This window comes from Hyaena hyaena, unplaced genomic scaffold (assembly GCF_003009895.1).
Source record: "Hyaena hyaena isolate Hyena2069 unplaced genomic scaffold, ASM300989v1 scaffold_18, whole genome shotgun sequence".
NCBI lineage: Eukaryota > Metazoa > Chordata > Mammalia > Carnivora > Hyaenidae > Hyaena > Hyaena hyaena.
In genome coordinates, this window is record NW_024080649.1 from 6,905,849 (window position 1) to 6,933,743 (window position 27,895).

General features: G+C 56.4%; 1 protein-coding gene and 1 long non-coding RNA gene across 2 annotated transcripts in view; one reads left to right on the plus strand and one right to left on the minus strand.

The window, feature by feature from the left end:
• VAC14 (VAC14 component of PIKFYVE complex) overlaps positions 1-27,895 on the plus strand; it is a 100,100-nt gene that overhangs the window by 63,078 nt on the left and 9,127 nt on the right. The window contains exon 15 of the mRNA XM_039223175.1: positions 26,943-27,117. Within this exon, the coding sequence (XP_039079106.1) occupies positions 26,943-27,117 (175 nt within the window). The remainder of the gene's footprint in view (positions 1-26,942; positions 27,118-27,895) is intronic.
• LOC120224944 lies at positions 22,565-24,940 on the minus strand. The gene is made up of 3 exons (XR_005526705.1): positions 24,855-24,940; positions 23,616-23,829; positions 22,565-22,917 (listed from the first exon to the last, which is right to left on the minus strand). It is a non-coding gene; the product is annotated as an uncharacterized LOC120224944 (long non-coding RNA).

Genomic DNA, 27,895 nt, shown 5'->3' on the forward strand with positions numbered 1-27,895 from the left:
GCGATGGTCTGTCCCCACAGGAGTGACAGTTTACTTTATATGGTTTTCCAAATTGCAGACGTGTCAATTCTTTTGATGAGCCTTCCGTGCCTGGAAGCCTTTCAGGAACCAGTGGGGAGAGAGGCTTTTGAAGAAGGCAATTGTAACTAGCCTCCACTCTGGAGAACTGGACTGTAATGGGTTTTTCCATCCTCCACCAGCCTCACACGCCCCATCAGAGGCTTGGGGAGGAGCTCAGAGCAGTAAGCAGCATCCCCAGACTGCACCAGGCAGAAGTGTGGGCATCAGGGGTGCACGTGCGTGTTCTCCCCACCTGCTTGGGAGCCCTTGGCTCTGTGAAGCTGCTGGCCTGGTGGCCACCGCCGTGTTCCACTTACAGCCACTAGGGTAGTGAGGCCTCACTTGCTACGTCTAGAGTCTCCCTAGCATCCTGGGCTGATAGGAATCCTCATTTTGTGGAAGGGAACTGAGGGGAAGCCACGTGCCTGCCAGGCTTGGTGGGAGCTGAGCTGCAGACCTTTGCTCTCCGCTAATTCTGCACCCGCCACTTTATCCCTTCTGTGAGAGAGTGCAGAGCCAGATACCTTGAGGGGTGCTGCACAGCCTATGGGCTGGGACCACCTAGCGCCCAGCTCCTCAGAGGGACCTCTGGGCCTGTGGGTTCTCCTTCCTCATCCTCCTTAGGCCTCAGTATGTCCAGCCTGGCTCTCCGTTCCAGGGCTCACACCCCTCGCAGACCACGCCAGGCTTCGGTGGGCACCGAGCCTGGCCCCCAGGCCATGCCTCACTGCTACACCACACAGCCAGGGGTCCCCTAGCCCTTGGCACTGGCACAGGAACCCAGTGGGCTGGGATGGAGGGACCCTCGTGGCTGAGCCCCCCATGCTTCTCCCTCCTAGTCCTTTGCTTCGCTTGTCCAAACTGCTGTCCTCGCCAGAAGCAGCACTAGCACCTGCTTCCTCTGGGCAGTGCCAGTTCTGTGGACCCACTGTCTGCTACACCGGCCGGCCAGGCCACCACTGGCCAGCCCGGCTCACAGTCCCAGCCCCCCAGCCGAGGCTCTCAGGGTGCACACAGCACACATCAGACATGGAGGAGGCCTTGAAGACATGTGCTGTCCTCCTCCTTCCTGTGATCAGCCGGGAAAGTGAGGCCCTTCAGCGAAGGTTGCTAGGGACCAGCCGTCGGGAGCGTCAGCCTGCCTGTCTGCTTCTCGTTTCATTTCCTTATTTTTTGCTGACGGCTTTAAAGAGGAGCATAATAATGGTCCATGCAGACTGCTGAGATGAAGCCACAGGCCTGATAAGAGACACAGAATGATTTAACCCTTTCCTTCAGGTGTTAGGCAAGAGAGAAAGAAGATTCCTCCGACGGACACCTTGAAAAAAGCCATTGTTTCTGCAGTAGTACATTTAGCTCAGGGAGCAGGAGAGCTTGCTGTCTGTAGCAGGAGAGCTTGCTGTCTGTTAGGACAGAAGCGCCGGACCTGATAGAGACACACATCTGATGGGCATGTTGTTGTTGAGAAAGGTGCATGGTTTCCCTTGGGCCCCTGGAGTGTACTCTCCCCCACGCGGCTTTCCCAGGCTGCATCTGCCCGAGGGGGTGGGAGTGGGGCCCCTGAACTCCCACCAGGCTCCTGGGCAAGTTGGCCATCCTCTGTGTCCATGTGGCCTTGTTATCGGGTGGACATAACATGTTAGACACGCATTGAACTTGGGGGAGCCAGTGGCTCCAAAGCCTCATCCAGCTAGACTCGCTGAGACCTGCTCTGGGCCCAGGCTCTTCTCGTAGCTGCAGAAGTTGAAGGGAGGGAAGAGGGCACATGGGGTGAGGGTGCCAGAGGGAGCTGGGTGTCCCCCAGCCCTGTCACACCTCTCCCCCTTCCCTGGACTCCACAGAAACGGGGCAGATGGGCCTCCCACAGGTCCTCAGGAACCAGATTGAGACTAGAACTTCTGGATTCAAAGAGACTTGGGTTCGAATCCCAGTTCCTCCAGTCTGGGGCTGTGTGAGCTATTTCTACAATACTGCCTGCCTTGCCATTTTGCAGAGAGGGTGATATGAGACCATACGTACTACACCTCTCAGCCCCTCTGATAAAGGGGGGCTCTTGTTCCTCCTCATGACATGGCCTCAGCCTCCCATTGTGGTCTGGGAGGACGGGAAACCAGACCCCAGAGAGGGTGAAATAATGGAACCTTCTGTGCCGAGAGCTGGCCCAGGCCTGCGGCCCCGGCTCCATGGGCACCCACCAGCAGCCCGGCCCCGGTCCCGTTAAAACAACTCTGCCCCAAGTGGGTGTTCGTGTACATTTCCCTCCTCCGGCCCCTTCCCACCCCCCGAGCCGCCGCAGCAGAACAAGCGCGGGGCTTGTTTTCCCATGAACTGCGCCACTTATACTCAGTAGAAAAGGAGAGGAGGGAGAAAACGCAGCCCCTTTGATAAACTGTGATATGAACTGCAGCGTAATCCAACAGCTGTGATCTTTACAAGGCCTGCTTCTGTGCTGGGAAGTGAGCGAGTCTCAGGACGCTCCACTCTGCCGGCCAAGATGGCCCTCTGGCCAGCCGTCCTTTGGCTTAACCAACTGTGCTTTCCCCCCTCCTCTTCCTCCCTGCTGCCTCGTAGAGAGGACTTGCCAGAGAATGCTTGCTTTTTAACGAGAGCCTGCTGGGAACTCGAAGGCTCCAACCCCAGCCAGCCCAGCTGATGGTGGATGAGATCCTGAGCACCCCTCCTGGGGAAATGGCTACCCCTAAGAGGAGAGTATTTGAAGGGGATGGGCCAGGGGCTCAAGTGCGAGGCAGGAAGCAGTCATGAGTCTTCTTCCATGAGACCCTAACCCAGAGAAGCCCTGAGACAAGGCTTCTGGTTCATTCTGGCCTTCCTCTCACCTCTCCAGTTGAGCATACACAGCCCCTAAGATGTACCCCCAGCTAATCCTGCCCTTGCCCAACCCTCTCTCCTCCAGGTTTGCATAAGAGCCCTGTGTTTGTGGGCGGGGGCAGGGGGAAGATTGGCCGCTGAGGTGGGTGGTGGGAACCCAGGGCCTAGGAAGCCACTGGAGACTGGACTTGTTTTTAATTGCATCAGGGAAGGGCCTCAAGAGAAGAAGCTCTCTTTCATGCTGTAATTGGGAAATTCCACTTTGCTGTCCTTGTGTGGTCCACCGGTGAGACGGGCCCTGGGCTGGGGCCACATCACCAATGTGGCTGGGGCAGCTCACACGGGCTGACGCTCCCCGCCCAGCTCCCCGTCTCGCTCTCTCTGTCCTCCTGGGCCTTGCCAGCCTCTGGAGCTCATTGGCATCGGGCAACCCCCTTACCATCTTCATACGTGCCACTTGACGTGCCAGGGGGCATTGGCCAGGCCCCCCAAGCCCACTGTGCCGATGCTAATGAAAGAAGAATCTGGGTAGCGCAGCAAGCCACAGGACCCCTGCCTCACGCGGCGTGTCAGGAAAGCTCACTTTGCGTCTGGCCCCCAGCCCACAGGAGAGCGCTTCTGGGAGGCCCCGCTCACTTTCTTCCACTCCCCCCTTTAATGGAATGCACTCATTTGCTCCAAATAAAAATAAGCTGCCTTGACAAACATGCGCCAACCTAAGTCTGTCAGTAGAAGGGACCCTGATGCACCTACCCAGAATGCAGGTGGATTCTGATCTTTTATTAGTTTGAAGCCGTATTGATTAGGTCCCCAGCTGAGGGGAAGGAGGCAGGACATTGAACAGGGCTGGAAGAATTCTTCCAAGGAATTTCTTCCCGCTCAGAAGCTTATTTTCTTGCTGACCTTAAGTAAGCCTGCCCCACCCCTGTGTGAATCTTCTGGAGGTTTCCACAGTCATTCTTACCCCAGAGGCCAAGAGGCTGGGGCGCTTTTGTTGAGATGGAGGACAGCATGGGGACTGTGTGGCAGAAGCCGTACTGCACAGCCACTCCTGGTTTGATCTAACTGGAGACAGCGGAGAGAACGCGCCTGGTGGGGGCACAATCTGACATGCCAGAGTTTGAGAGGAAAGTCTGCCCTCAAAGGTAAAATCCAAAGATATCCTTGGGAAGGGCAAAACTCAGGCAGTCCAGAGAGCCCAACCTCATCCATTTCCACTGTCTCCTAAGCCATGGAAGGCGCTGCATCCCAGCCCCTCACAGAACCATGTGCGACCCGAGGCTGCCCTGGAGGGCTGGGGCCCTCAAGGCAGGCCAGTGGCTTTGCTCTGTCTCCTCCAGGCAGTCTCCACACTGTCCCTGTCGGGCCCACTGTCACATACACAGTGGTACTCCCTGTAAGAAGTGCGTATTTTCTTCTGGAAAATGGAAACCACATGTGGTGGGCCTTGTTAGGCCAGGCTGGGATTAATTAGGTCCTACTGGGAGTGATGGGGGAGGAGAGGAAGTGCTGGCCAGAGGGAACCCTGCTCAGGGTGTGCTGAGGTCTGGGGAGCTTCACAGGAAAGTGTCGCCGTGTTTCAAGGGTCCACTTGCTTTAGCAGGGCTTGTGGGAAGTTAGAGGTCACAGGTGAATTTGGCAGGGGAAGGCCATGTGACCCAAGCAGCCCTCCTCCCACAGAGCCCGCCATTCACCTTGCACCCAGGAGCCCCCATGAAGGGGATGAGGACTCAGGAACAGACTAGTGGGCAAGCTCATTCTGTCCCCACCACGTGGCATACCTTGGACTCCCTGTTGTGTGGGTCCTGGGAGCTGCTGGGTTCTTCCCAGCCTTGGGTTGAAAACACTTTCTTGGGGCACCTGAGTGGCTCAGTCAGTTGAGTATCCAACTCTCTCTCTTTTTTTAATGTTTTTCTTTATGTTAGAGAGAGTGGGACAGGGGCAGAGAGAGAGGGAGACACAATCTGAAGCAGGCTCCAGGCTCAGAGCTGTCAGCACAGAGCCCAACACAGGGCTCGAACTCACGAACCATGAGATCATGACCTAAGTCGAAGTTGAACACTTAACCGACTGAGCCACCCAGGCGCCTGAGCATGCAACTCTTGATTTTAGCTCACGTCATGATCCCAGAGTTGTGGGATCAAGCCCCACGTCGAGCTCTGCATTAAGCATGAAACCTATTTAAGATTCTCTCTTCCCCCCTCCCCCCTCTCTCCCTCTCTCTCCCTCTCTCTCCCTTTCTCTCCCTTCCCCTCTGCTCCTCTCCCCCACATGCACATGCATTCTCTCCCTTCCCACCCAAATACAGATTTTAAAAAATTAAAATTAAAAAGGCGTCTTCTTGTAGTCTACACACCTGAGAAGCACCAGGTCCCCAGTCCGTGGCTCAGGCAGCCAGCAGGGCTGGTGGGGGGTGACTGTCAAGAACTGTTGCCAGTGGCTGAGAACTCAATAATGAATTTCCTTCTGAAGCTTGAGAGATTGTTTCCGAATGGAATCAGCATTACTCTCTGGATCCGTTTATAGTTTACCTAAGGACGCCAGGAAACTAACAAAGTTTTGACCTTTCTAAGTCAGACAGCTTAGTTAATTAGCAGGTAGCTGATGGGTATGATAATGTCGCATCTTAACAAAATGGTGGCAGGAATTGACCCTTAGGAGCTCTCTCCATCCCCCTGCCTCCTTCTGGCAGGACTACTGCATCTGAGCCAAGACAGATAAATGGGTGTCCTTGGTATTGAAAGTGATTCTGAACTCCTTCTAGAGCAGCATTTCCTAGAGTGTGTGTTCATTCTTTGTAAAATGTTTCTCAGGAAGCACTTTCTTTTATTCTGGTATCATTTCAGCTCAGGTTTCATCCAGGGCCTCTGTGTGGGTTCTCCCCATTGTCCCCACAAGCAAGTAGCCATGAAGAACACACACATGCGCACGCGCGCGCACACACACACACACACACTCACACACACACACACACACCCTGTTCCTTCTTCAGTAAAATACATGGAAGGTTTCTCTTGTGTGCAGTTTCTGAAAGGCTGCCCAGACTAGCTGCCCTTCCACGTGGAAGGAGAGTTCCTGTCTCTTAGCACGTTCAGTGGTTCCACCTCGGAGGACGCTGGCCTGGGAGAAGCTTGGCACTAAATTCAGCCTCAAGGCGAGCACAAGCCCATGTGAAGTCCATATAGTCCGTGGGGAAGGGTGTTTTGCAACCTGGGCTGTGATGGCCACCAAAGGGGTTCTTGGGATCGCAAGTGGATAACGGCACTTCCTTTAGAAGTTTGCAGTTTCAGGGCCCCTGGGGGGGGTTCAGTCTGTTGAACATCCAACTCTTGATTTCAGCTCAGCTAATGATCATGAGCCCTACATTGGGCTCTGCACTGAGCATGGAGCTTGCTTCATGCTCTCTCTCTCTCCCCCTCTGCCCCTCTCCCCAACCTATGCATTCGCTCACTCTCTCTCTCTCAAATAAAAATTTTTTTTAAAAAGTTTGCAGCTTCAACTCCCAGGAACACTCTCACCCCAAGTCCTGGGGACCTTGCTCCATGGAGCTGCTGTGTAGCCATTCAGAGACCCCAGAGCTGAGCATCTTGGCAGTCTTCCAGATTGGGTGGTGGAAGCCATTCGGGAAAACTGCCCAGTTTCGTCTTGACTCTGCTTTTACTCAGCCCTCAGTGGAATGAGGCTGTGCACTCTCATGGTGTCTCCCTTTCACCCAAGGTTGTTAACCCACAGAAAATCTGCCACCAAGACCCGTCCCGATGTGGCCTACATGTCCTCTACCAGGTCTCTTATCTGGCTAGCTGGCATCTCCCATGCAGAAGTGAAACACTGAGTAAACTGCATGCCCTTTCCTGTCTTCCTTCTGGGCCCCAGCCCTCCAGACTCCAGCTCGGCCATTATCCTGGCCTACTTCCGGTCTATATTTAGATGACATAATCTCATTGGAACTGCCTGGCACTTGGACAGCGAGTGTCTTTCTTGGTCTAAATCTCCGTTTTGACTTGCTCAGGAGGATGTGTCTCACCCCCTCCTTTCTCCAAGATTACTTGTTCTACCTTCTGGTTCATCACAGCGGCTTGCACCATCCGCAGGCCCTCCCTCTCCAGCTCAGCTGGGTTGGGTGTTGGGCACACTCCAGAGGCTTCCCTCTTTGTCCTCCAGTCCCCGCCAAGCGTCTGGTACCGTTCTGAGCCGTGCCTGTCATTCTTCTCGGAAGCTTCTTTCCTGTGTGCTCAGTTTTGCATCTTTCTCCATTTCCTTAGAAAGGGCGCCACATGCCCCAGCTCTGGCTCTCACACAGGACAGGATCCTAAGCTTGGGGACATCTGAGCCTCCTTGTTTTGCTCCCCCGAAGAGCTGGTGCCTTCACCTGAAATGGCACTCCTGCTTCCATTTCACCCTCAGCCTCGCCATCAGTAAACCCATGCCACAGGTGGGGCACAGCCGTCTGCGTGTCCAGTCCCTTCCCCTGGAACGACGAGCAGCCCTTCACATGGCTTCAGAGGAGAACATGTTTCGGAAACTGCTCCGTCGCCAGTTCTGTTTTCTGCTCTTTCTGCTTGTTTTGCAATCTCTTTGGCAAAACCCCCTTCCTTTCTTTTTTTTTTTTTTTATAAAGCTTGTTTATTTTTGAGAAGAGGGCATGTGCACACGTGGCAGAGAGAGAGGGAGACAGAAAACCCCAAGCAGCATGCCACCAGCGCAGAGCCTGGCGGCAGGGCCTGAACTCAACAAACTGTGAGATCATGACCTGAACCAAAATCACGAGTGGGACACGGGCCAACTGAGCCACCACCCAGGTGCCCCCTGTGATGCCTTTTTTAATGTAAATTTTTTACTGTAGAACAACATACTGTCTAAAAGTGCACAACTCACAGGTGTGCTACAGCTAAGTTAATTTTCACTAATTGTCTACACCCACGTAATGAGCACTCAGATCAAGGAGTAGCGCCTTTTGGCACCCAGAGGTCCCTTTCATGTCTCCTCCCAGTTATGATCCCTCTCCCCCTCCCCAGAGTAGCCACCGTCCTGACTTCTAACACCATAGGTTCGTTTTACCTGGTTTTGAACTTTATAGAAGTGGAATCACAGTTTGTACTCTTCTGAAGGGAAGCTTCTTCTGATCCACTTTGTGACATTCTCCCGTGTTAGAGGTACAGTAGTTCACATTTCTGGAGAGTAGGCCATGATTCATTTACCCATTCTGCGACTGATGGGTACTTGGGTTATTTTCAGTTTGGTAGTGTTACGTGAACATATGGGTCCATTTCTCCTCATTAGATACATTCCTAAGAACTGCTTCAGAGCCCATACACACATTTAGCTTTAGTAGACGTTTCTGAGGTGGCTGCTTCGGTTTCCGCTCGGCCGTGTGAGAGCCACACTGGCTCACCTCCTCACCAACACTTGGCAGGGCCAGTCTTTGCAGCCAGCCTGCTCATTGCTTTGTCAAAACAGATATTCCCGCAGCCCATCCCTGCTGCCCCCCGCCCCCCCGCTGGACCCCAGGGGCCCTGGTGCAGCTGGGCCAGCTGCAGCCCAGAGGCAGGAAGCACCCACTTCGCTCAGAGCGGCAGGAGGCAGGAACCGGCTCACAGGCACCAAATTGAGCAAGGGGACTCGGCTGGCCCGTGTGACCAGATGGAGAGCAGCAAGGTCCAGAAACTCAGTGTTTCCCTATGGCGCCATCTTTCTTCGTGGCCTTGTGGTCTCAGTCTCTTCACGAGATGTGGCCAGCACGTCCCTGCAGGTGGTGCTTCGAGGAGGGAGCTTGCGCATGCTTATACAGGGGCAGCGTTGCAGGCGTCAGAGAGGGAAGGATTCACTGACCAGTGGCACCTGCAGGGGCCCGCCACGTGGCTGCTCACCTGAGCAGCTGTCTTCCGTGGACAAGGAAGATGCAGATCATCGTTATCTTCTGCTAATCCTCGGGAGGGTTTAATGACGTACCAACAAAGTGTCTAGAAGACCGTTTAGGCACCTGGCAGCCGTGTAGTAAGCACCAGCAGCACCTGTGACGGTAACTGGGATGAGTAGTATCTGCCCTCTCTCTGCGCGGTCAGAAGACTGACCCAGAATGTGAGTGGGCGCTGGTCACAGAGCCAGGCCTGGCACCCGCTCACCCCTTTTCCAGCCCTCGTTCCCTCTGACGCAGCACACTGCCACTCCCTCCGTGTTCTGAGGTTGACTGTCACTTGCTCTTGTTTCCCAAGGAACAGTAAGAGAGACAGCCATTGAACAAACCAACACTGGCCCCCAGACATCCTCTCTTCCTCTGCGCTTGACCCAGACCCTGCCCCAATCAGAGCTGCCCAGTTAGGACTCTTGACTGTGTGTGACAGAAAACTAGCTCTCACTCTGTATTGAAAAACAAGAAGGCAGTAGTGTGCAGTCAGGGACATGGATCGGCTCATGTGTGACAAGAGCCCTCCTCAGGTCCTGATCTTACCTTCTCACCTCCGTAGCTGGCTCTTCTCTATCAACCCATCCTGGGCAGGCCATCCATCCTGTGGCAAGATGGCCACCAGCAGCTCTAGGCTTCCGCCTGTCCCTCGGTGCCCCAGCCTTTAGCAGCAGTCCGAGGCTTGAGTCTCAAGGACCTGTCACTGTAGCCAGAGAATGCCTGTGCCCTGATTGTCCAGGACCGGTTCGTGGGCCCACCCCCAGACGCAGGAGGAAGAGCAGTTGTTCATGGGAACCAGACCCCCGGACTGTGGATGAGGGAGGCAGACTCAACCGGTGTCCACCCTGTGGTCTAGGTCCAGACATTGACTGAAGGAGGATGTGAAGCAGGGCCCGCGGTGGGGCGGTAGAAGGAGTGGCACGTCCCCTCCACTCTCCCAGCAGCCTGGTCCTTCCAGGAAGGAGGGCAGGGGGAGAGGCGGAGCTGTGTAGTGACCAGCGACCCTCCCAGAGTCTACCATGGGGGCAGGTGGGGAATGGAATTCAGCCTCCAGCCGGTCCCTTCTCTGTGGCTCCCTTCCTTTTGCAACACCGCACCTCACCGGAGATAGAGGCCATGTGCTGTGTTGCCGGGCGTGGACTTGGTGGTTGGGTGCGGGCCCGGCACCTGCCAGTGGGGTCACGTAGTGCGCCTCCCAGAATTATAGCCCCAGGCTCTGATTGAAGAGAGGCCAGGAGAGTCTCCGTCTGGATTTTAGACTCCGTTCAGAGTGGCCAGAAGGGACCTTAAGGGTCAGCTGCATTCTCTCACACATGAGGAAACTGAGGCTCTGATTTTTCCAGTAACGATTTACCACGTGCTGCCTCTGTGCCACAGCCTGGGCTGGCCAGACCCGAGCCCAGCCGCCACAGTCTGCGGACGGACTCAGGTGGAAAAGGAGCATCGCGCTAGGGGAAAGCTCGCGCTAGCCAGGTGGGGCCAGGGGCAGAGATTCACTCTCCACCAGGTCCTTTCTGTGACTGTTCCTGGAGCACCTGTGTGTGTGCCGGGCCCCGTGCCAGCCCTGTGCACACACGCGACTGAGAGCCTGTCCCTCCCTTTGCCACGGGGGCAGTCTAGTGACCTAGGCAGACAGGTGACAAGTAACCAAGAAATGTGTGCCCTGGTGCTGGGCTTCAAGCTCTGGAGGGAAGAATGAGGTTGGGGGGGTGGGGGGGCTCAGGTTCAGGCTTGTGAGGAGGGGGGTACCCCACCGCTTCGGCGGAGCCAGGAAGCTGTGACCTGGATCCGATATTTTCTCGGAGCATAAAAGTGCCCTAGTTTTCCCTCTCCTCAGGCTCCGCTGAAGCTACGCCAAGAATTGGCTTTTAAAGGCTGCCTGAAATGTGGTTTGTAGCCAAAAATCTATAGAGCCGGTGCATTTGTGACCTTGTTGAAAATGCTTACCCAGGAAAATCAAGAGGGTAGGATTTGGGAATTTTTTTTTCCTTTTTAAAATTAAAAATAAAAATCCATTTGGCCCTGCTCATCCTATCCCTTCCCCTCTAGGCGCATTTTCTCCCCAGAATGCCCGAGTCCTCCAGCAGCGTGGAGCTCATCCCTTCCATTTGTCCATACCTCCCCCACTCCCAATCCCTCCCCATCCCCCCCATGCTTCAGGAATGAAAAATACCAAGTGGGTTAAAATAAGGAGCCTGGGTATAGCCCTGGAAATTAGGCCACAGCTGTCAGGCCACGCAAGAGCCCTGTCTCTGAGAATGGAACTGCCTGGAGCAAGCACTTGGCCTCTCCCCTGTGAGGATAGATCAGAGTCTCTTCCCCATCGTGGGCCCTCACCTCCCCAGGGGGTGGCCAGGAAGTGCCATTTGTCATTGAGTGGACCAGTCTTAGTGCCCACTGGTGGGGACACCGCAGTGGGCAAAGCTAGTCCCCGCCTTCCCAGGGATAGTCACAAACACAAGCAGCGACGGTGGTCTGTGGGAACAGCTGCGGTGGGGATAGTGCCCAGCCGCCATGGAGGAGTCTGGGAGAGCTTCTGGAAAGATGCTGTCTAACTGAGCCATGAAAGATAAGTAAGGACTAGCTGGGGGTGAGGGTGGGGAGGAGACGGTGTTTTCTGATGCAGGAAGCAGTCTGCTCAGAAGTCCAGTGGCCAGTGCCCTGATCTGCCAGGGAGCTGAGAGTGTGGCCATGACCAGGCCCCTGGCTGCCTCACGAGCAGCCCCGAGGCACCCAGTGAGCCACTGAACGGCCTGAGCAGGTTCAGGAAACTCCACCTGCTGTGAGCGTGTGTAACACCCTGATGCAGGGCCACCCTAGTCTTTGGGATGGCACTGAGGTGGCTGGCCTCCCAGAGCCCAGTGCCCTGCCGTGCTCCCAGGATAGCCAGGGAATGGAAGGGAGATGGGGCCCAGGGCTCACAGGATGTAGGGGGATCGTGACATATGTGCTATAGTCATGACCTTATGGTCTGTCCCTCCCCCCATTAGCCTCATAAAACACCAAAGGCTAGTTAAGGAGTGGCTCAGGAAGCTTGCTGCTCCATCATTCTAGAAGACTCAGTGCTGCTGGGACCAGCAGTTTGAGCTGATAATCTGGACTAAACTTAAAACTTTCCCGGCACCCCAGACACCATCCCTGCCCCAACTTGCTCGACTCTTAAGGAGACACTGCCTTCAGCCAGTTAATTCCAGGTGCCTGTGAATTCAGCCAACTTGCTTTGTCCGGTCATTTCTCTGGAGAAGAGTCAGCTTTTTCCTTCCTCCCATGTGAGCTGCTGAGCCCCTCCTTTGACCCCTTTCCTGAAGAAGACCCCCGTCCACCTCTGTCAGTAGCCCCTGGCCCAAACAGTTGGCTGATTCCTAGCATTACCTCACTTCCTTCCTGCCCTTGAAGCCTGAGCGGCCGCCTGGGTCCAATTCCTTCTGCTTCTCCCAGCCCCCCAGTAACATGTAATTGGTTTCTTAGATCTTCAGCTGTGTATCCCATCTGTGAGTATTTCCCGGTCCCTTGACCCTCCACAGGAAAGCCTGCGATCTTAACTGCCATGGGGACCCCAAGGCGAGGGGGCTGTGGAGAATTGGCTGCTCTGTCACTTCCCCCCCCTCCTGTCCCCCCCGCTGTCCCTCTCCTCCGTCTCATGCCAGTAGTCCCTGAAATAGCAGCGGTACCACTTTATATCCCCGGCCCCACACTGCAGCCCAAGGTCACAGTCTCCCCAGGATGGGGCTCTGGGACCGGTGTGACCGAGCAGCTGCCCAGTCCAGTGAGATCTGCCCCCAGCTTGGCTTCTGTGAGGAGTATCTGTAATTACGGTTCTGAGAAGGTCACAGCTTCCATTGTATTTCTGTGGTGTTTGGAGAAAATGTCAAGCCTCTCCACACGTTCCGTCTTCCCAAGCCAGCGTGATGGCAGGGCAGAAGGGGTGGGGGGAGGCCCGGAAGAGGGAGGGCAGGACGGATGGACCCCGGCAGGGGTCCACGGCACAGCTTCCAGGGAGGACACCTCCCTGAGAGGTCCCAGTCTGAGTCCTCCTGCTGCGACAGCCCCCCCTGCATCTCCCCGTCCACCCTTGCCCTCGGCCTTGACTCGGTTCTGCCCGACCGCTCAGAAGGGGCATCTGGAAGGGCAGCCCTGAGACCTTCTGTCCTTCTACTGGAAGAAGGTGGTCGCGTGAAGCCACGGCGACGCTGTCAGCAACAGCCCGGAGGGTGGCCTTGCTGTGCACAGCTGTGGCCCCGTGTGGACTCAGGTCTCCCCCTGTGCGGCTGCTCGCACCCACCCCACCGGGCCGACCTGGGCCGTTGGTGCGGGGCAGTCCTCCCGCCCTGATTGAAGGCAGGGGCCTGTCTCCATTGAGAAGACTTCCTCTTCTCGTGATTCTCTTTGAGGAGAAGGCCTCCCCGTAGTAGGCACTCCTGCCTCAGAGTGGAGCCAGGCCTGTTCTCCTGCTCGTATTATGCTAATCACTCCTTGCAAGCAGGCAGACTTTGTAGGAGGTTTGCCTGGTTTTAGATGAAACCTACGCCTTTGAAGCAAAGAGCCACAGTAGCTAAAAATACCATCTACCGGCTGTTGATCCTCTCATTTGTAAAATGCATGTTTCCATTGTTAAATCTGCAAATCTGCAGCAGCCCCCACCCGGGAGGGCGAGGCTCTGCCGTCTAGTCTTGTCTCGGCTCTGCTGGAGGGCTGGAGCATGAGCACCCCGTGAGGCGGCTCCCCCTTCCCGGCGCTCTTCTCCCCTGCTCTGCCCCTGACGCTGTCCATGACGGAGTCCAGACGATCCCCGAATGTGTAGGATTCTAATGTCCTTATCTATTGTTTAACAACAAAAAAAAATCTCAGCCACGCAAGATAAAAACTGAAACGATCCAGAAGACACAGCATGAGATGTGAAGGGCCCTCCACCACGTCGTCCCCCTCCAGTAGACTGTGCTTTAGTGTCATGGATTTCCTTCCAAAACTCTGTGTCTGCATTTATAAATACACAGCTTGGCTAAGTCTGGTTTTAGTTGTGGTCGTGGCTTTCCAGCAGTGGATTCAGGACTCAGGATCGCCCCGCAGCCTGCCTCGTTTTCCCTCACGCACGCGTCATTCAGCAGAACGCACCGTCCTCAGGACCCCGAGCTCGCCTGCTCACTGCGCTCTAAGCTCTAAGCCAAAGCAGAGTGGCTTGAGGTCGCCCTCCCTTATTAAGGTCACCACGCTGCCGTGTTCATCTCTGTCGCATATTTCTCTGTGTGTGGTGGCCCGGTCTCTGCTCCATGGCAGCGGCGGGTCCCAGGGAAGGGCAGGATGTCTGTTCCCCCGCAGGCCCGTTGCCTGGCCCAGCTCTGCTAAGGAGAACCTGGTCTGTGGTCGGGCCCTGGGGCTCCAGGTGCCTACACACACTTTCCCCAGAGGGGCTTCCACAGACACCTCCCGCCAGGGACCCTTTCTCACTCTTGTGCGTTTAATCTGGTGCAGATTTCCTGGGCTGGAAAAGAACATTGGGATGAAAAGCCCATTTCATGCATCTTAAGACTTCCTGAAAATGACTGATCACGAGAGGAATTTTTTCAGCCTCCTGGCAGGGGGTGGAGAAGGGTACGAATAAGAGACACTACCTTCCCCCCCACCCCCCACCTTCCAGCTGGCCACAAAGAACTAAAGGAGTCCCGTCCTTGCCGTCTTTGTCCGGTCACTTCTGCTGTGGCCCTTCCTTCCTCCCAGCCCTTTCACTCTGATCTTTATACTGTTTTCCAAGAGACCCAGCAGTCAGGCTGCTGTTACATTTGCTCTTTGTTACCAGCAGTGGGTATTAGTGTTTCACTTCCCATTCTGTTTCTGACGTTTATCTCCATGCCCTTTGAGTACTTGTAAAGAGCTACAGACAGCAATCCCACTTTATAATATTTCATAAAAACCCCAAGACTAACGATTTGAAGGCCAGAAAGGCACATTTGGCATGTGCCCAGCGCAGCGGCTGGTGAGCCGAGTTTCCTCCCCCTGGGGCATCTGAGGCTGGGGGAACACACCAGCGCGTGACTGCCAAGGGACCACAGCCTGAGGCGAAGGTGGCAGCACAGGTCTGGCCTGACAACCACCCTCCTTTTCCTTCTGCTGAATGGAGCACACGGGCTGTGTGCCACAGGTGGGACCCCTGAGGTGGAGACCAACAGGGAAATAGCAAGAGACCAGGCAGAAACTTCTAGAAGACTGGGACCAGGCTCTGGGGAGGTGAGGGTATGTCATGAGAAGGACGGCAGCCGAGGCCTGACACCCAAAGTTCCAGGGCTGTGCATCCTCTGGGACTGCTAGTAAAACCTCCGCGTTTCTGCCGGAGAATGGCATCACCGAGCGTGTGGCAGTAGCTCTGGGGAGGCAGTTTGGGGGCCGTGGTTCTCAGTCCTGGCTGTGAAGCCCATTATGAGATGGCCACTCCCTGGAGTGGGCCTGAGTGTGGTCTTAGTAGCCCATAGGGTCTCCAGGTGACTCCAACATGTAGCCAGGTTGAGGGTCTCTTGGTAAGGTGCTGTTCCTGGCGTGGAGGGCCTTTCCGGTTCTGACCGGTAATTGTGTTACCTGTGGGTGGATGAGGACACTGATGGGCCATAGTGGTGCCTCCCCGCAGAGGTGTGGAGCCCCAGGGCAGAGAACTGAGTCTGCCACCAGAAAGCAAGATGGCAGCCCCTGGTTGGAACCATTCAGGGCACTTAAAGCCTTTAAAGTTACCACAGAAGCATGAGATAGAGGCGGGTCACTGTGATCACCCAGGAGCCACAACCACAAGGACAGCCAGCCCATTTGGATGAAGAATTTGGGGGGGGAAGCATTCTGGCCACATACAGTGGCCACGTGAACAGCAGGCTGCTGGGCTCAAGTCGGTTGCATGGCTTTAAGGTTAGAGGGGCAGAGTTGTGGGGAGGCCTCGATGTCTGGGCTCAGTGCCGAGCAAGGCGGAAGGGAGGTGCTCACCATCTGTAAATGTTTGTGGTCATAAAAGCAGCAGTGGGAGGCAATCCCTGGGCCTGCGACAGAGGACTAGTTTGGGAATAATGGGATGAAGTAATAGAAAATGTGAACAGAGCGACTTGCTAACAGGTAACATTTGGAACAAGGGAAGTTCCCAAGTACAATGGAACAGCCCTGCCCTGGCCCCTGGCACTTCTGTTACTTGCTTGCCTTATTCCTCAGAAGGTCACCCCCATAGTTTGAAGAGGGAAATGGCAGAGACTTGGGGGCCCTTGCCCTTACCTGTCCTACGACTCTCCCCATCTCTACTTGTCTACTTCTACCTTGTGAATGTGTCATAAGCCATCGGGTAAAGGGATGTCTCTGCGCTGGACATTTGAGTCGCAAGGAAGTGGAGCTCTCAGTCAGGTGGAAAGAAGGGCTGGGCCGGGGAGGGGGGGTCTGTGTCCTGCAGGTGACACACAGCATGGGAATGTTTGGCTGAATGGAACACGAGCTCTGGGTCAGGGACTCTGCTCCACTGTGGGCCTGGCAGCGTGGCCTTGGACCAGTGCTTGGCTTCACCTGGTTCCTCTGTCCCATGAGCACATGATCCCCGAGGACCTCCGTGCACCTGGCTGGAAGTTGGGCAGGCTCATCTGGGGCCTGAAACCCATTTGGCAGGCTCTTTGCGTGTCAGCATTAGGGCAGCATGAGGCCGCGTCACAGGCAGGGAGGCTGAGCACGTCCTTGGGAGGAAATCCTGCTTGGGAAGGGTGGGAGCTCAGAGGGCTTCAAAGGGCGAGAAAGTCTCCCTCCGTGGTTCTCTCATGGTCAAGCCAGGGACTCCCAGGCATGCGGGGCTCAGAGATGCTGTTTCGCTGGCAATGTGGACCCACAGTCCGAGCACCAGTGCTCATTGTATTGAAACTCCCCCTCGCCCTCAGACCTCAGGCAGCAGCCGGCCTGGAACCCACACTCAGGAGCCACAGCTTCTAGCAGAGGCTTCTGGGAAGCTGCTGATGGAATCACCCCACCGCTGCCACCTGGCTCTGAGCTTGGGTTCTGGTGGCAGAACTCCGAAGGCAGTTCCTGAACTCTGCCACCCACTCGGCACCTAGGAGGAAAGCCATCATCCCAGCAGGTCAGAAGTAAGTGTGGGCACAGGTCAGCACTATCCTGGCCAGATGTGGCCAGTGTGGCCATTGCCTGCCACCCACAGACGTAGCCTCAGGTTGTTGGTCAGGTAGAAGGAGCTGGTTGGCAGATAGACTTCCCCAGAGCCACAGGAAGGTTCTGGAGAAACTCAGGCTCCAGGCCATCAGAGGGCCCAGTGATATCTGTAGCCAAGGTGCCCCCCAAACCATCTGTCTTCCAGAAAAATCATGTCTCAGCTCCTGTGGCAGCTGGGCCCTGAAACCTGCAGGCCGGGTGTGTGGCAAGGCAGCCGCTAAGCACACAGGGGTGGGCCACCGCACGGGGCCTTGGCAAGGCTCTAATCTGTGCTTCGCTTTCATCCTCTGCCGAAATAACACCTGCCTCATGTTAACAGGATTCAGGGTACATGGCGTGCCTCGTGTAGAAAAAGCATTCACAAACCTGTGCTGTGTGGCTGTTACCGGGCAGGAACCTCTGTGACGGGAGAAGGTGGGAGCCGGCTGTTCTCAAGGGCTAGGTGTGTGTCAGTGTTTCTTGGAATCATCGTGGAGACAACGGGATTTCCTTTAGTGACCCTTCCCTTTGTTTTCATTTGCTCAGTGTTCAAAACTGAAATGCTACCAAGGGTCGGAGACCTGGAGGGGCGGCCTCCAGCTCATACCACCTCCCCCGCCTCCCAGTAGCACCGGCGCGACTCAGCCGGGCCCCCAGGGTCCTCCCTGCTTGTCTTGTGGTGTCCCAAGAATCTCCAGCTCAGGATCCCGCCCCTGCCACCCGACCTGCATCCAGCCATATTCTGGGGCATCTCCATGTGGGGTAGAGGGTAGGGCCTCTTTTCTGGGACACAAACCTGGACCTTGTCTGTAAGTCAGACACCTGCTCATCTGACCTCAGAGGCTCCTTCTGAAAGTGCTTCAGCTAGAACCAGACTCTGCACAAATCCCCCCAGTGCAGGGTTCAAAACCCAGCCGGCTCCCCGAGCCCGAGCGTGCAGTTCCTCGTGCAGGCCGGTTCCACAGCTGAAGTAATCCAAGCCACATTGCTCCTCCAGGCAGTTAATCTTCTATTCCAGAAGTACCCATCCCTGTTGCCCACAGGGGCCCAGCCCTGGGCCAGGCCTCGTGTGCTTTCAGGCACATCGTGCCCTGCGAAGCCTAGTTTAAGGAGGAGACACACGAGTGAGGAAGGAGATTGTGGGGAACTAGCAAAGGTGAGGCAGGAGAGGGGCACAGACCTCTCCTAGGAGTCCTGGATGGGGACAGCTCTAACAAGGGCCTGAAGGGGGCTGGAGAGGACCCTATGGATGGACAGTGGGAGACGGGCTTAGCCAGATTGATAAGAGCACAAGGAAAATGGGGCCCATTCTGTCACCCAGGCCATGTCTAGGAGACGACTTCTGCCCTAAGGAATAGGTGGAGCCCCTCACATGGCAGGAAGGGCCACCTGAGCACCCTGACAGTGTAGGAGGCGGGAGTCCCCTCTCCTCGCTCTGCCCCACTCGCATGTTGGTCCCTAGAGATAACCCCAAACCAACCTGGAGAGGGCTTGGCTCAGAACAAGGTGGCTTCCAGGAAGCCGTGATTTTCTTAGCCACTCCCATCCAGATGAGCCCTCCCTGGAGGTCTCCGGATGCGCCCCGCCAGGTGTCTGTGGCCCCCAGGAGCCTGGCCATGCTGCCCTTTAATAGAGGAACAGAAAACTGAGTAGACAAAAGACCCCTTTCTTCCTCTTCCCCATCATGCTGTGCCCCTCCCTCCATCACTTTCCTCCAGCTCCCAGCAAGACCCAGAAAAACAAGTCTTCACGCCTCCTCCCACCCCCCACCCCCAACCCCACCCCCAAAGAAACTTTTAAACATATCAGACACATCGACTGCATTAAACAGGATGAATTTTTAAGGCATGAGTTGGCAGGGTTACCATGGCTGCCTCTGCCCTGAGGGGCACACTGTTGAGGATTGATTGAAATAAATAAAACAGATTTACAATTTTCATACTTGGGAAGCAGAGAGCTGGAAGGGAAGAGGAGTGTGGGGCGGGGAGAGATGGGGGCAGTGACGCTTGGGAGCCTTCTGAACTTCAGAGGGGAGGCCACTAGTACCTCCCCACTCTAATGTTACCCTGACCCGAAAGCTGCTTTTTCCCTTTGAGTTCCTAAAGGATCCCAGCTGTCAGACTGGGACAGGGACAGGGCGGGAGGGCCCTTTCCAGTGGGAATGGTGGTGATGGCTCCGGGCCCCTGTGTTTTCTGTACTTGACATCAGGCTGCACTTCAGAGTTACAGCTGTGAGACTCTGGGCATCTCCCAGGAAAGCCCCTGACCCTTTGGCCTTAGACGACCGAGGGGATGTGGACCCCAGCTAGCAGCCAGAGGAGAGAAGTGAGGGCCTGGGCCTCCATGCACAGTGCTGGCCCGGTCAGGACACAGGCACTCGGAATGCAGATGAAGGAAGGAGGCCCAGCTGGAGGGAGAGGGGAAAACTCTGAGCAGAAGTGACTCGGCCCTGCTGCCAAGGACATCTGCACAAGACACACCTGAAACTTATTTCTCACCCTGGTAGGCCTGGTCCTGAGGCCACCTGGCAGAGGGCCGTGGGGCCCACCCTCAGAGGCAGCATCCGGTTCCAGCCTCAGCAAGGGAGCTTGATCCAGGCCTGCTCACCCAGTCACTCTCCAGGCCCCAGCGGAGCGTGACCCCAGAGCTGACCACTCCTCCCCAGAGAACCAGGCCGCAGGCCAGGTCCCACCAGGTCCGGTGCGGCCAGAGGCCCAGACCTGCCTAGGCAGGACCTGGAGGCACCAGGTGGCCCCCTGATGCCATAGCGCAGAAGTGGAGGTGAGGCGGGGTGGCATCCAGGGGCCGTGTAGGAGCTGCAGACAAACCTTCCTGTCTGTGTCAGGGAAGCCGTTTACTGGGCCCAGCCCAGCAGGAGGTGCCGGTGGGATCAACCACATCGCCAGCTTCCTGTGTGGCACTAATGGTTCTTCGGGATCTGGAGGGTTCATCCCCTTGATCGCATGGGAGCTGGGGGCGCTAAAGAGATGGGACCCACCCTCTCAAGGCTAATTCTGAGTTCTGGGTTCCTCACTGGGCAGTTGGCACCGAGACGCAGGAGGTTAAAGCAGGAATGGTGCATAAATAGCAACTAGGGGATGTTGGGGGCGGGAGCTGGGTTCTCCAGCTTGTCTCCCAACATTGACGTCTCTGTCCACTCAAGTGTGCTGTTGTCCGGATCTCTCCCCACCAGGCCAGCTGTTCTGTGTCCTGTGCTGGTGCCTCTCATCTGCTTGGGACAGTCAAAAATGGGAAAGGCCCCCTTCTCCCCTTAAATTTCTCTTGACTCTATCTGTCCAGTAGCCTTGGGCTGAGTCAGCACTGGGGCAGGCTGTGCCCACCAGCAGCATGAAACCCAACACTGTGGGGTCACCAGGCAAGGAGGGTGCTCCTGGGCCCTCAGGGCTGAGTACTTACCCTAGGCATCCCCTCCATGGGTCACATACATCATCTGCCTCTGCCTTTTGGCTTTTTTAAAAAAGCCAGGCTTGTGGAAGGTGATGGTAGGGGAGAGGAGGGCAGCACCTTCCCCCCCCACCCCCCCCAACTCACACCCCTGTGAGTGTAGATTAGCTCACTCTGCCTTCCTGGCCAGCCCTCAGCTCTGGGCTCTGTGTCAGAACTATTGGGGGCAGGGTGTGAGGGCATCAGCATGCCCTTACTTGGGGATGGGAGCCGGAGGAGAGCCCCGGGAGGGAGCCAGGACTGGTTGGCTGACAGTGAAGGGGGTGCAGCTTCTGGCCATGGCAGTCTTGCTGGTCTTGTTTTCAGAGGGCGCAAGGAAGTGGGGTCATGGGAAGAAGTGTCTTCCCCGAAGCCACATGACAGAGTTCAGATTCCCCAGAGCACAGCCCAGCAGGGAGCCAGAGTGCTTCCTCCCCAAGATTGGTGCCCATACTGGGGACTCTGACCTCCGGGGCCTGGCCCTGCTATAGGGGCCCTGCTTTGGGGGCCCTGCTCCTGCACATGGGCCTGGCCCTGGGAAGGAGCCTGCTCTCTAGTCGCCCCCCTCCTCTGGCTCAGCCCTGCACTTCCCCAGGCCCAGGGGTGCATCTGTCCTGAACGGAACCACTCACCCAACTCCTTTTCACCTCTCCCACTACCAAATCAGGCCTCAGCCCTGAACCCTATCCCTCATGCCCTGCCCAGCCCCACTCAGTGAACCCTGTGACAGTGGGGCCAGCCACTTGGAGAGAGGCATCTGGAGGCAGAAGCAGCCCCCACCCTGTACCCTCAGACAGCAGTGTTCGCCTGTTCCTTCCTGCCGTGCACTTGGCCCCACTGGGGGCAGGGTGGGTCTCAAAGCCACTGGGCAGGTCTTATCCTCCAAACTAAGTCTTGGCCTTGCTGAGTTGGTGGCCCCAGCCAGTCCCTAGAGGAAAAGCAGCACGTGGCCCCTTTCTCACTCCCAGGATGAGCTGAAGGACAAGCACCAAACTCCCTGTTGGCCTAATGGGGGCTGGCCTCTGCCCGTGCCTTTCTCCCATGAAGCGGGCAGCAGCTGTTGCCTCATGGGCGGGACTTCTGGCTAGTCTTGAGCCACCTGCAAGGCTAGCTGATACCTTCTTCCTCCTACCCACACATCCCCTGAAGCTGGGGCTGTGCGTGGGTGTCAGAGAGGGGCTCAGGAGAGCATCTGCCACTGTGGCCGGTGGCAATTCAGGGCCAGAATCTGGTGCACGTGTACACTTGGCTGTGTTAGTGGTTGATGGTAACACAAAGCTCACACCAGCCTCTGCAGCCACTTCCAGGCCAGCCCTGCTCCAGAGTGCTTTCCCCTGGCCCCGCTATAGGCCTTGGCCTTTTGAAGTCACCCCCAAAGAAGGCATCTCCTTGGGCAATGCAGCGTCATCTCAGTCCACTAGGGAAAGTAAAGGTCCCTTTCTTGGGTCAGGCCAGCGGCAGGTTGCTCCCCTGAGGGCTCTTGGTATATGACAGAGGGACTGGGAGAACTGTTCCCTCTCCGGCACGAACCCAGCCCCAGAAGTAGGGGAACAGCTGTCCAGGCAGGCAGCAGGAGGCTGGGGGAGGGGAGGGAGAGCCCATGTGCAGGGCTCCGGCTCCATACCAGCATCCACTTCCGGGCAGACCCCTGCCCTGAGGTGGGCCTCCAGGCTGCGCCCTCCCAGTCCCCGAGGAGGATTCCTCCTGCCTTACCTCTCTGCCTTGTCCCCAAGCATTCTGCAAGCCATTGTCTCATGATCAATAGCACTTTAATAGGGGTATTAAAAAGTACACAGTGGAGTACTACATGGCAATGAGAAAGAATGAAATCTGGCCATTTGTAGCAACGTGGATGGAACTAGAGGGTGTTATTCTGAGCGAAATAAGTCAGGCAGAGAAGGGCAGATACCATATGTTTGCACGTTATAGGTGGATTAGGAGGAACTTAATGGAGGACCATGGGGGAGGAGAAGGGGAAAATAGTTGGGGAGAGGGAGGGAGGCCAACCATGAGAGACTCTTAAATGCTGAGAACAAACTGAGGGCTGATGGGCGTGGGGGAGAGGGCAAGGGGAGAGATGGGCATGGAGGAGGGCACTTGTTGGGATGAGCACTGGGTGTTATATGAGAACCAACTTGACAATAAACTATTTAAGAAGAAGAAGAAAAGTACAGGCAAATGTTTAGTGTTTGCAAGCTGTGTTCCATTATTGATGCCGCGCTGGAGAGCCAGGCAAGCAGCTCAGACAGAGCTCGGGCTTGAGAGGCGGTGGAGCAGCAGCCCTGCAATGCGGCCACCTTTCAGGCCCCCACGGAGTATGGATGGCACCAAGGAGGCCAAGGAGGAACAGGAGTTCAGGTTCTGGAAGTGGCCTCTTCTGGGTCCGGATCCTCTGTTCCTTGTCCCCTGATCAGCTGTGTGCTTGGTGGCGTTGTGTGGAGTAAGAGGTGTACCCCCTGCCTGGCGTGTGAGGACTCCACAAGATGACATGGGAGGACCCCCTAGGCCTGGGCCTCTGGGAATTCAGAGTCCACCTGTGCAGGCCATTTCACTGGGTCAGGGTTGCAGTGAAAAGTGGGTGCCCTTCCTACCTTCTTACTCAGGAAGAGGAATCAGCATCCTGTTCAGAGCTCTCCAGGGTATGGCTCCGCTGACCTGCCCAGATTCACCTTCCCCTCCCCCAGACATGCCCAGGACCCATTGAGCCTGCAGAGGCTCGAGCTGCTGTTCTCCCCCAGTGGGCGGTAAGCGCTTCCAGTGAGCTAGCTAATACTTCATTAGTCCTGCCTTCTGGAGGCATCGTGTCCCAGCAGCCTTGGAATTGTTTTCCTTCTCCCCAAACTTGGGGTGACCTTGGGATGGGATGGCAAAGTCTGGATAAGACAAAACAGCCCCTCCCTCTGCATACCTCCCTCTGTCCTGCCCCAGCCACAGGGGTATGGGGCAGAACAGCCCCTCCTGGGGTAGAGGTTCCCTTCTGTTTGCAGAAGCAAACATCCAGAGCACAGCGGGGCTGGAAGCTAGATGGGCTATACCTCTCCGAGGTGCCTCTTCCCAGCTTCTCTCCGTTTCCCCCTTTCCGTGATTTCATGAACAGAGCTTGAGGGAGGCTCCTTGTGCTATGTGTTGTTGCCGTGTCCCGACAGCATGGGTTCAGGGGTCTCCTGAGCAGCCTCCCACGTTCCCTGGGCGGGGCAGCCAGACCCTGGGTGATAAGGGGGGGATGTAGCACCTGGGAAGCTGCTCTCTGCAGACAGGCTGTGCACAGCATGCCGGGAGCCGCCCAGGGTGAGCAGAGGGGGCGTGCTGGAGCGGTGCACCGGAGGATCGCCAGGCCTTGACACGGTCCCCGCGGTACGTTCAGCAGTGGTTATTCAGCAGCTCCTCAGTGCCAGGCCCTCATCATGAGGGTCACAGGCAGGGCCTTGGCCTTTGTAGCTCATTTTCTGGAGGGAGAGACAACCAGGACCCCGTAAACAAGTCTGTCACCCGGATGATCCAGGTGGTGAGAAATGCTCAGAAAGACACAGGACTGTCCTTAGAAAGGGCTGGTGGGAGATGAGCACTGGACAGAGGCCTCCCCAGGGCCTGGGGTTGGAGCTGACAGCTTGATGGCCAGAGCTGGCTGGCCGTGTGCTGGTCCCTCAGCAGAACTTTTACAGGCCAGGATGGATCAGAACAGAAGGAAACAGAAGGATCAGAACAGAAGGAAAGCACAAGGGGCCAGCCTGCCAGGAGTGAAGGAGGAATCATAAGAGCTAAAGTTGAAGAGAAGTGACCAGAGGTGCGAGATCCTGGAGGCGTGGCAAGGAGCTGGGGTTTGTTTAGATCCAGTGGGAAGCCACTGGGGAGGGCATGCTCTGTTTAGCACTCTATAAGGCTTGCCCCGGTGGCCAGTCCACTCAGAGGGTGGACAGTAGGGCTGAGAGAAGCAGCAGGGAGACCAGTGAGGAGCCGGCTTGGGACTGACCAGAAAGGATAGCCGACAGTTGCCCGGGCTGGTGGGCGCACTGGACGGAGAGGCCAGGCGATCGAGGACGACTCCTCCCTTGGTCTGGGCAGAGCAGCTAGGTGGCCGCAGCAGTGACACCGCTTCCTCAGATGGGGAGGGCTGGGGGCGCAGGCCTAGGGGGACCCAGAGAGTTGTGCTGTGACCCTGCCAAGTTTGAAATGCCTGTTGGACAGCTGCTGATCTAGAGACAGCCTTGAAAATAGAGGACCAGGCTCAACCACCAAGAGATCGAGACATGGGAGAGAGACAGTGCACGTGTACGGAACTACCACAACACTAGAGGAGCCGCAGTCGCTGAAGGAGGGGAAAGCCAGGAGAGTGTGCTGGCAAGAGAAGAGCATTTCTAGAACACTCTACCATCCCTCACCTTCTGTAGTGCAACCCAGGTGTTCCTGGGTTCTAAGGGACACCAGGAAGCCATGGCACCCACCTGTCCTTACCGCCACCCCCTTCGCTTACCTCCCTGGCCGTCCTCACGTGAGTGTGCCAGCCCCGCCCTCGGGCTGCTGCCGGTCCCTTCGCCCCACGGTCCCTGGAGAGCGCTGCCTGGCAAAGCCTCAGCTGTTGGCCTCTGTCATGGAGACGGCAGCAGCTGCAGGCGACGGGCATTTGTGACCATTTGTCAGAATGCTCCCCTTCCTCCTTGGCCTGCCCTTCTGGAACATTTCTATCCCACAGCCCTGGAGACAGAGCTTATCCTGGGGTGGGAGGCCCAGGAGGGGACAGAAAGTGCTATCTGTGCCCTACAGAAAGGCCAGCCTTCCTCCTGTGAGCTGGCTGTCACCCCAATTAGGGTCCAGTCACCACAGACCGTGTACCCCCTACATGAGCTGTCCCTGGTCTCAGCAGCTCTCCTCTGAGTAGCCCTCACTGTACAGGTAAGTATTACCCCCAATCAGGAGGTGAAGAAATTGTGGCCCAGAGATACTGGGGTCACCCAGCTGGTCAGGAGCCATCCAGGCGATGGCAGAGCCCTTCCCACACCACCCTCCCGCCCCACCCCCCAACAGCCGCATTGCCACTTCTCTGATGGGTTTTTGCCCAAGACTGCCGTTTCTAGCTGGGCCTGGGCTGGAGACGGCCTGCCCACTGTTTGCTCTTCGTGGTTTGGCCTCTCCATTACCAAATGCTCTGGGATTTTTCTGGAGCCGGGGGTGGGGAAGAATCTTCTGCTGTCTGGCCCCAAGGCATGGCTGGTATTCAGAGGGAAGCAGGAAACCAGACCCTGATAAATGCAGACTTTAGTGTGAGTTTAGTGACCTGGGATAGACATGTTTCAGGCATGTTGGCTCCGAATGTGATTCACGTTCAGCACACGAGACCCTGAGATCCCTGGACTCCCGCAGGAAGGGCCACTCGTACCCTCAAGGCCAGGCCTCCATGGACACCATGGCAATCTAGGAAGGTCATCAGGCTTCCTCCCAGCCTGTCCTTGAGACTTGCCTGTCACTGTTGACGTCATCTGGCCCAGGGACCCTGGAAAAATCTCCTTTTCTCCATTCTCTGGATTTCCTGTTTTCCTTTTAATAAAATTGAGACTCTTTTGCACAAAGCCCAAGTCTTATCCCCCACAAGACTCTTACTAGAGAAGTGGCAGAAGGAAAAGCGGCCCTAACTTTGCCTCCCTGTACCAGCGTTTCATTATCCAGTCAGCAAAGAGAAAACTCAGGGTTGTCGGGGCGCCTGGGTAGCTCAGTCGGTTAAGTGTCTGACTTTGGCTCAGGTCATGATCTCACAGTTCATGGGGTCCAGCCCCGCATTGGGCTCTGTGCTGACAGCTAGCTCAGAGCCTGGAGCCCGTTTCAGATTCTGTATTTCCTTCTCTCTCTGACCCTCCCCTGCTCACGCTGTCTCTCTCTCTCTCTCTCCCTCTCTCTGTCTCTCGAAATAAATAAAACATTTTTTAAAATTAAAAAACAAGAAAACAAATTCAGGATTGTCATAGGGTTCATTCATCCCACAAGCACCCCCTGAACCCCTGCTACCGGCAGGCACCGTGCACTCCAGGTGGGGGTGCAGCTGTGAACAAACAGGTTCCTGACGCCAGGGGGGAGGGCAGAGGACAGCACACGGAGGACCAGTACGTGTGGTACTTGTCACATGAAGACAGTCTTCCAAAAGTAAAGGCAGGAAGGGGTAGGGAGTACCTTGGTGGGGCGGGGGGGGGGGGCGGGCATTGCTGTGCTATGCGGGAGATATTGCTGTGCTATGCGGGAGATATTGCTGTGCTATGCGGGAGATCGGAAAGGTAACTTGGGGCTTCTGTGGAGATATTGGTAGCCGCAGGCCCACTGCTTCTCTCAGAATTCCATTTGGGGGCCCAGGGCGGGGGAGGGAGGTGAATCCAGCCTGCGGGGCTCCAGAGTTGCTGGGCCAGGGTGAGCAGTGTTGGGAGGCATAGGGCCAGGCCCCACTGACCCCCACAGGCCTCAGAGCTGGGGTCCCAGGCCAGACCCAGGAGAGCTCAGGGTCCCTCAGGATGCGGTAGGAGGGATTCCAAGTTTAAGCCCAGAGGTTTCCATAACCTCCACTCTTCCTGTCTTCCAGGCAGCTCTGCCTCCTGCTGAATGCAGAGAACATCTTTCACTCCATGGCAGACATCCTGCTCCGGGAGGAGGACCTCAAGTTCGCCTCAACCATGGTCCACACCCTCAACACCATCCTGCTCACCTCCACAGAGCTCTTCCAGCTGAGAAACCAGCTCAAGGACCTGAAGACACTGGTACTCCATGTCCGGGGTGTCGGGCCCTGGGGTTAATCCCATGTGCACTCAGGCACACAGCTATGCTCGCCCACCCCAAGGCCCCAGGAGGCTCACAGAGAGGAGACGGGATGAACTCCGGATCTCCGGGTCCGGTGTGAAACACAGATTCCCCGAGGTTGGCTACATGGAAGTGCCAGCTATGGCAGTAAGTCCCAGCCGGTTTCCTTAGGGCCGCTCACTGCGGAGATCTTTTCCCACAGAAGGCTCTGGACTCTAGGGTCCACATGCCCTCCAGATCCACCAAAGACAGTGTGTTTTCACTCATTCATACCCCACCCCAGTGTCCGAGGGGGTCACTGCTCCCTTGCAGGATGAGCAGGTTGGGTTCTGTGGCCGTGTTAGGGGACCCAGCAGTTCATGCCACCCTGTCTGAGTCAGGTTTCTGGATGACAGCGTCTCCAGACATCAGGGGCTCTCTCTCTTCCTCCTCTCCCCCGGCCCTATCCCCGCTCTCCAGCAGTTGGACATGTCTGTCTCACAAGTCATCCTGTCCTAAGCCAGGGTGTCACAGCACTGCCTGGCCCAGGCTTTGAATAAGAACCCACCAGGGCTGGTCAGAGAGAGCAGGGAGGCACTCAGAGACCATCCTGTCCTGCTCTGGGGGACACGGGTCAAGGGTCTGACTCGGCCCAAGGGCAGGAGGCTGAAACGACCCGGATGTGCTGGTGGCTCCAGGGGTCTCATTCCCCAGTGTGGGCTGTGGTTTCCACCCCCACACCCTGCTTCCCAGCTCACA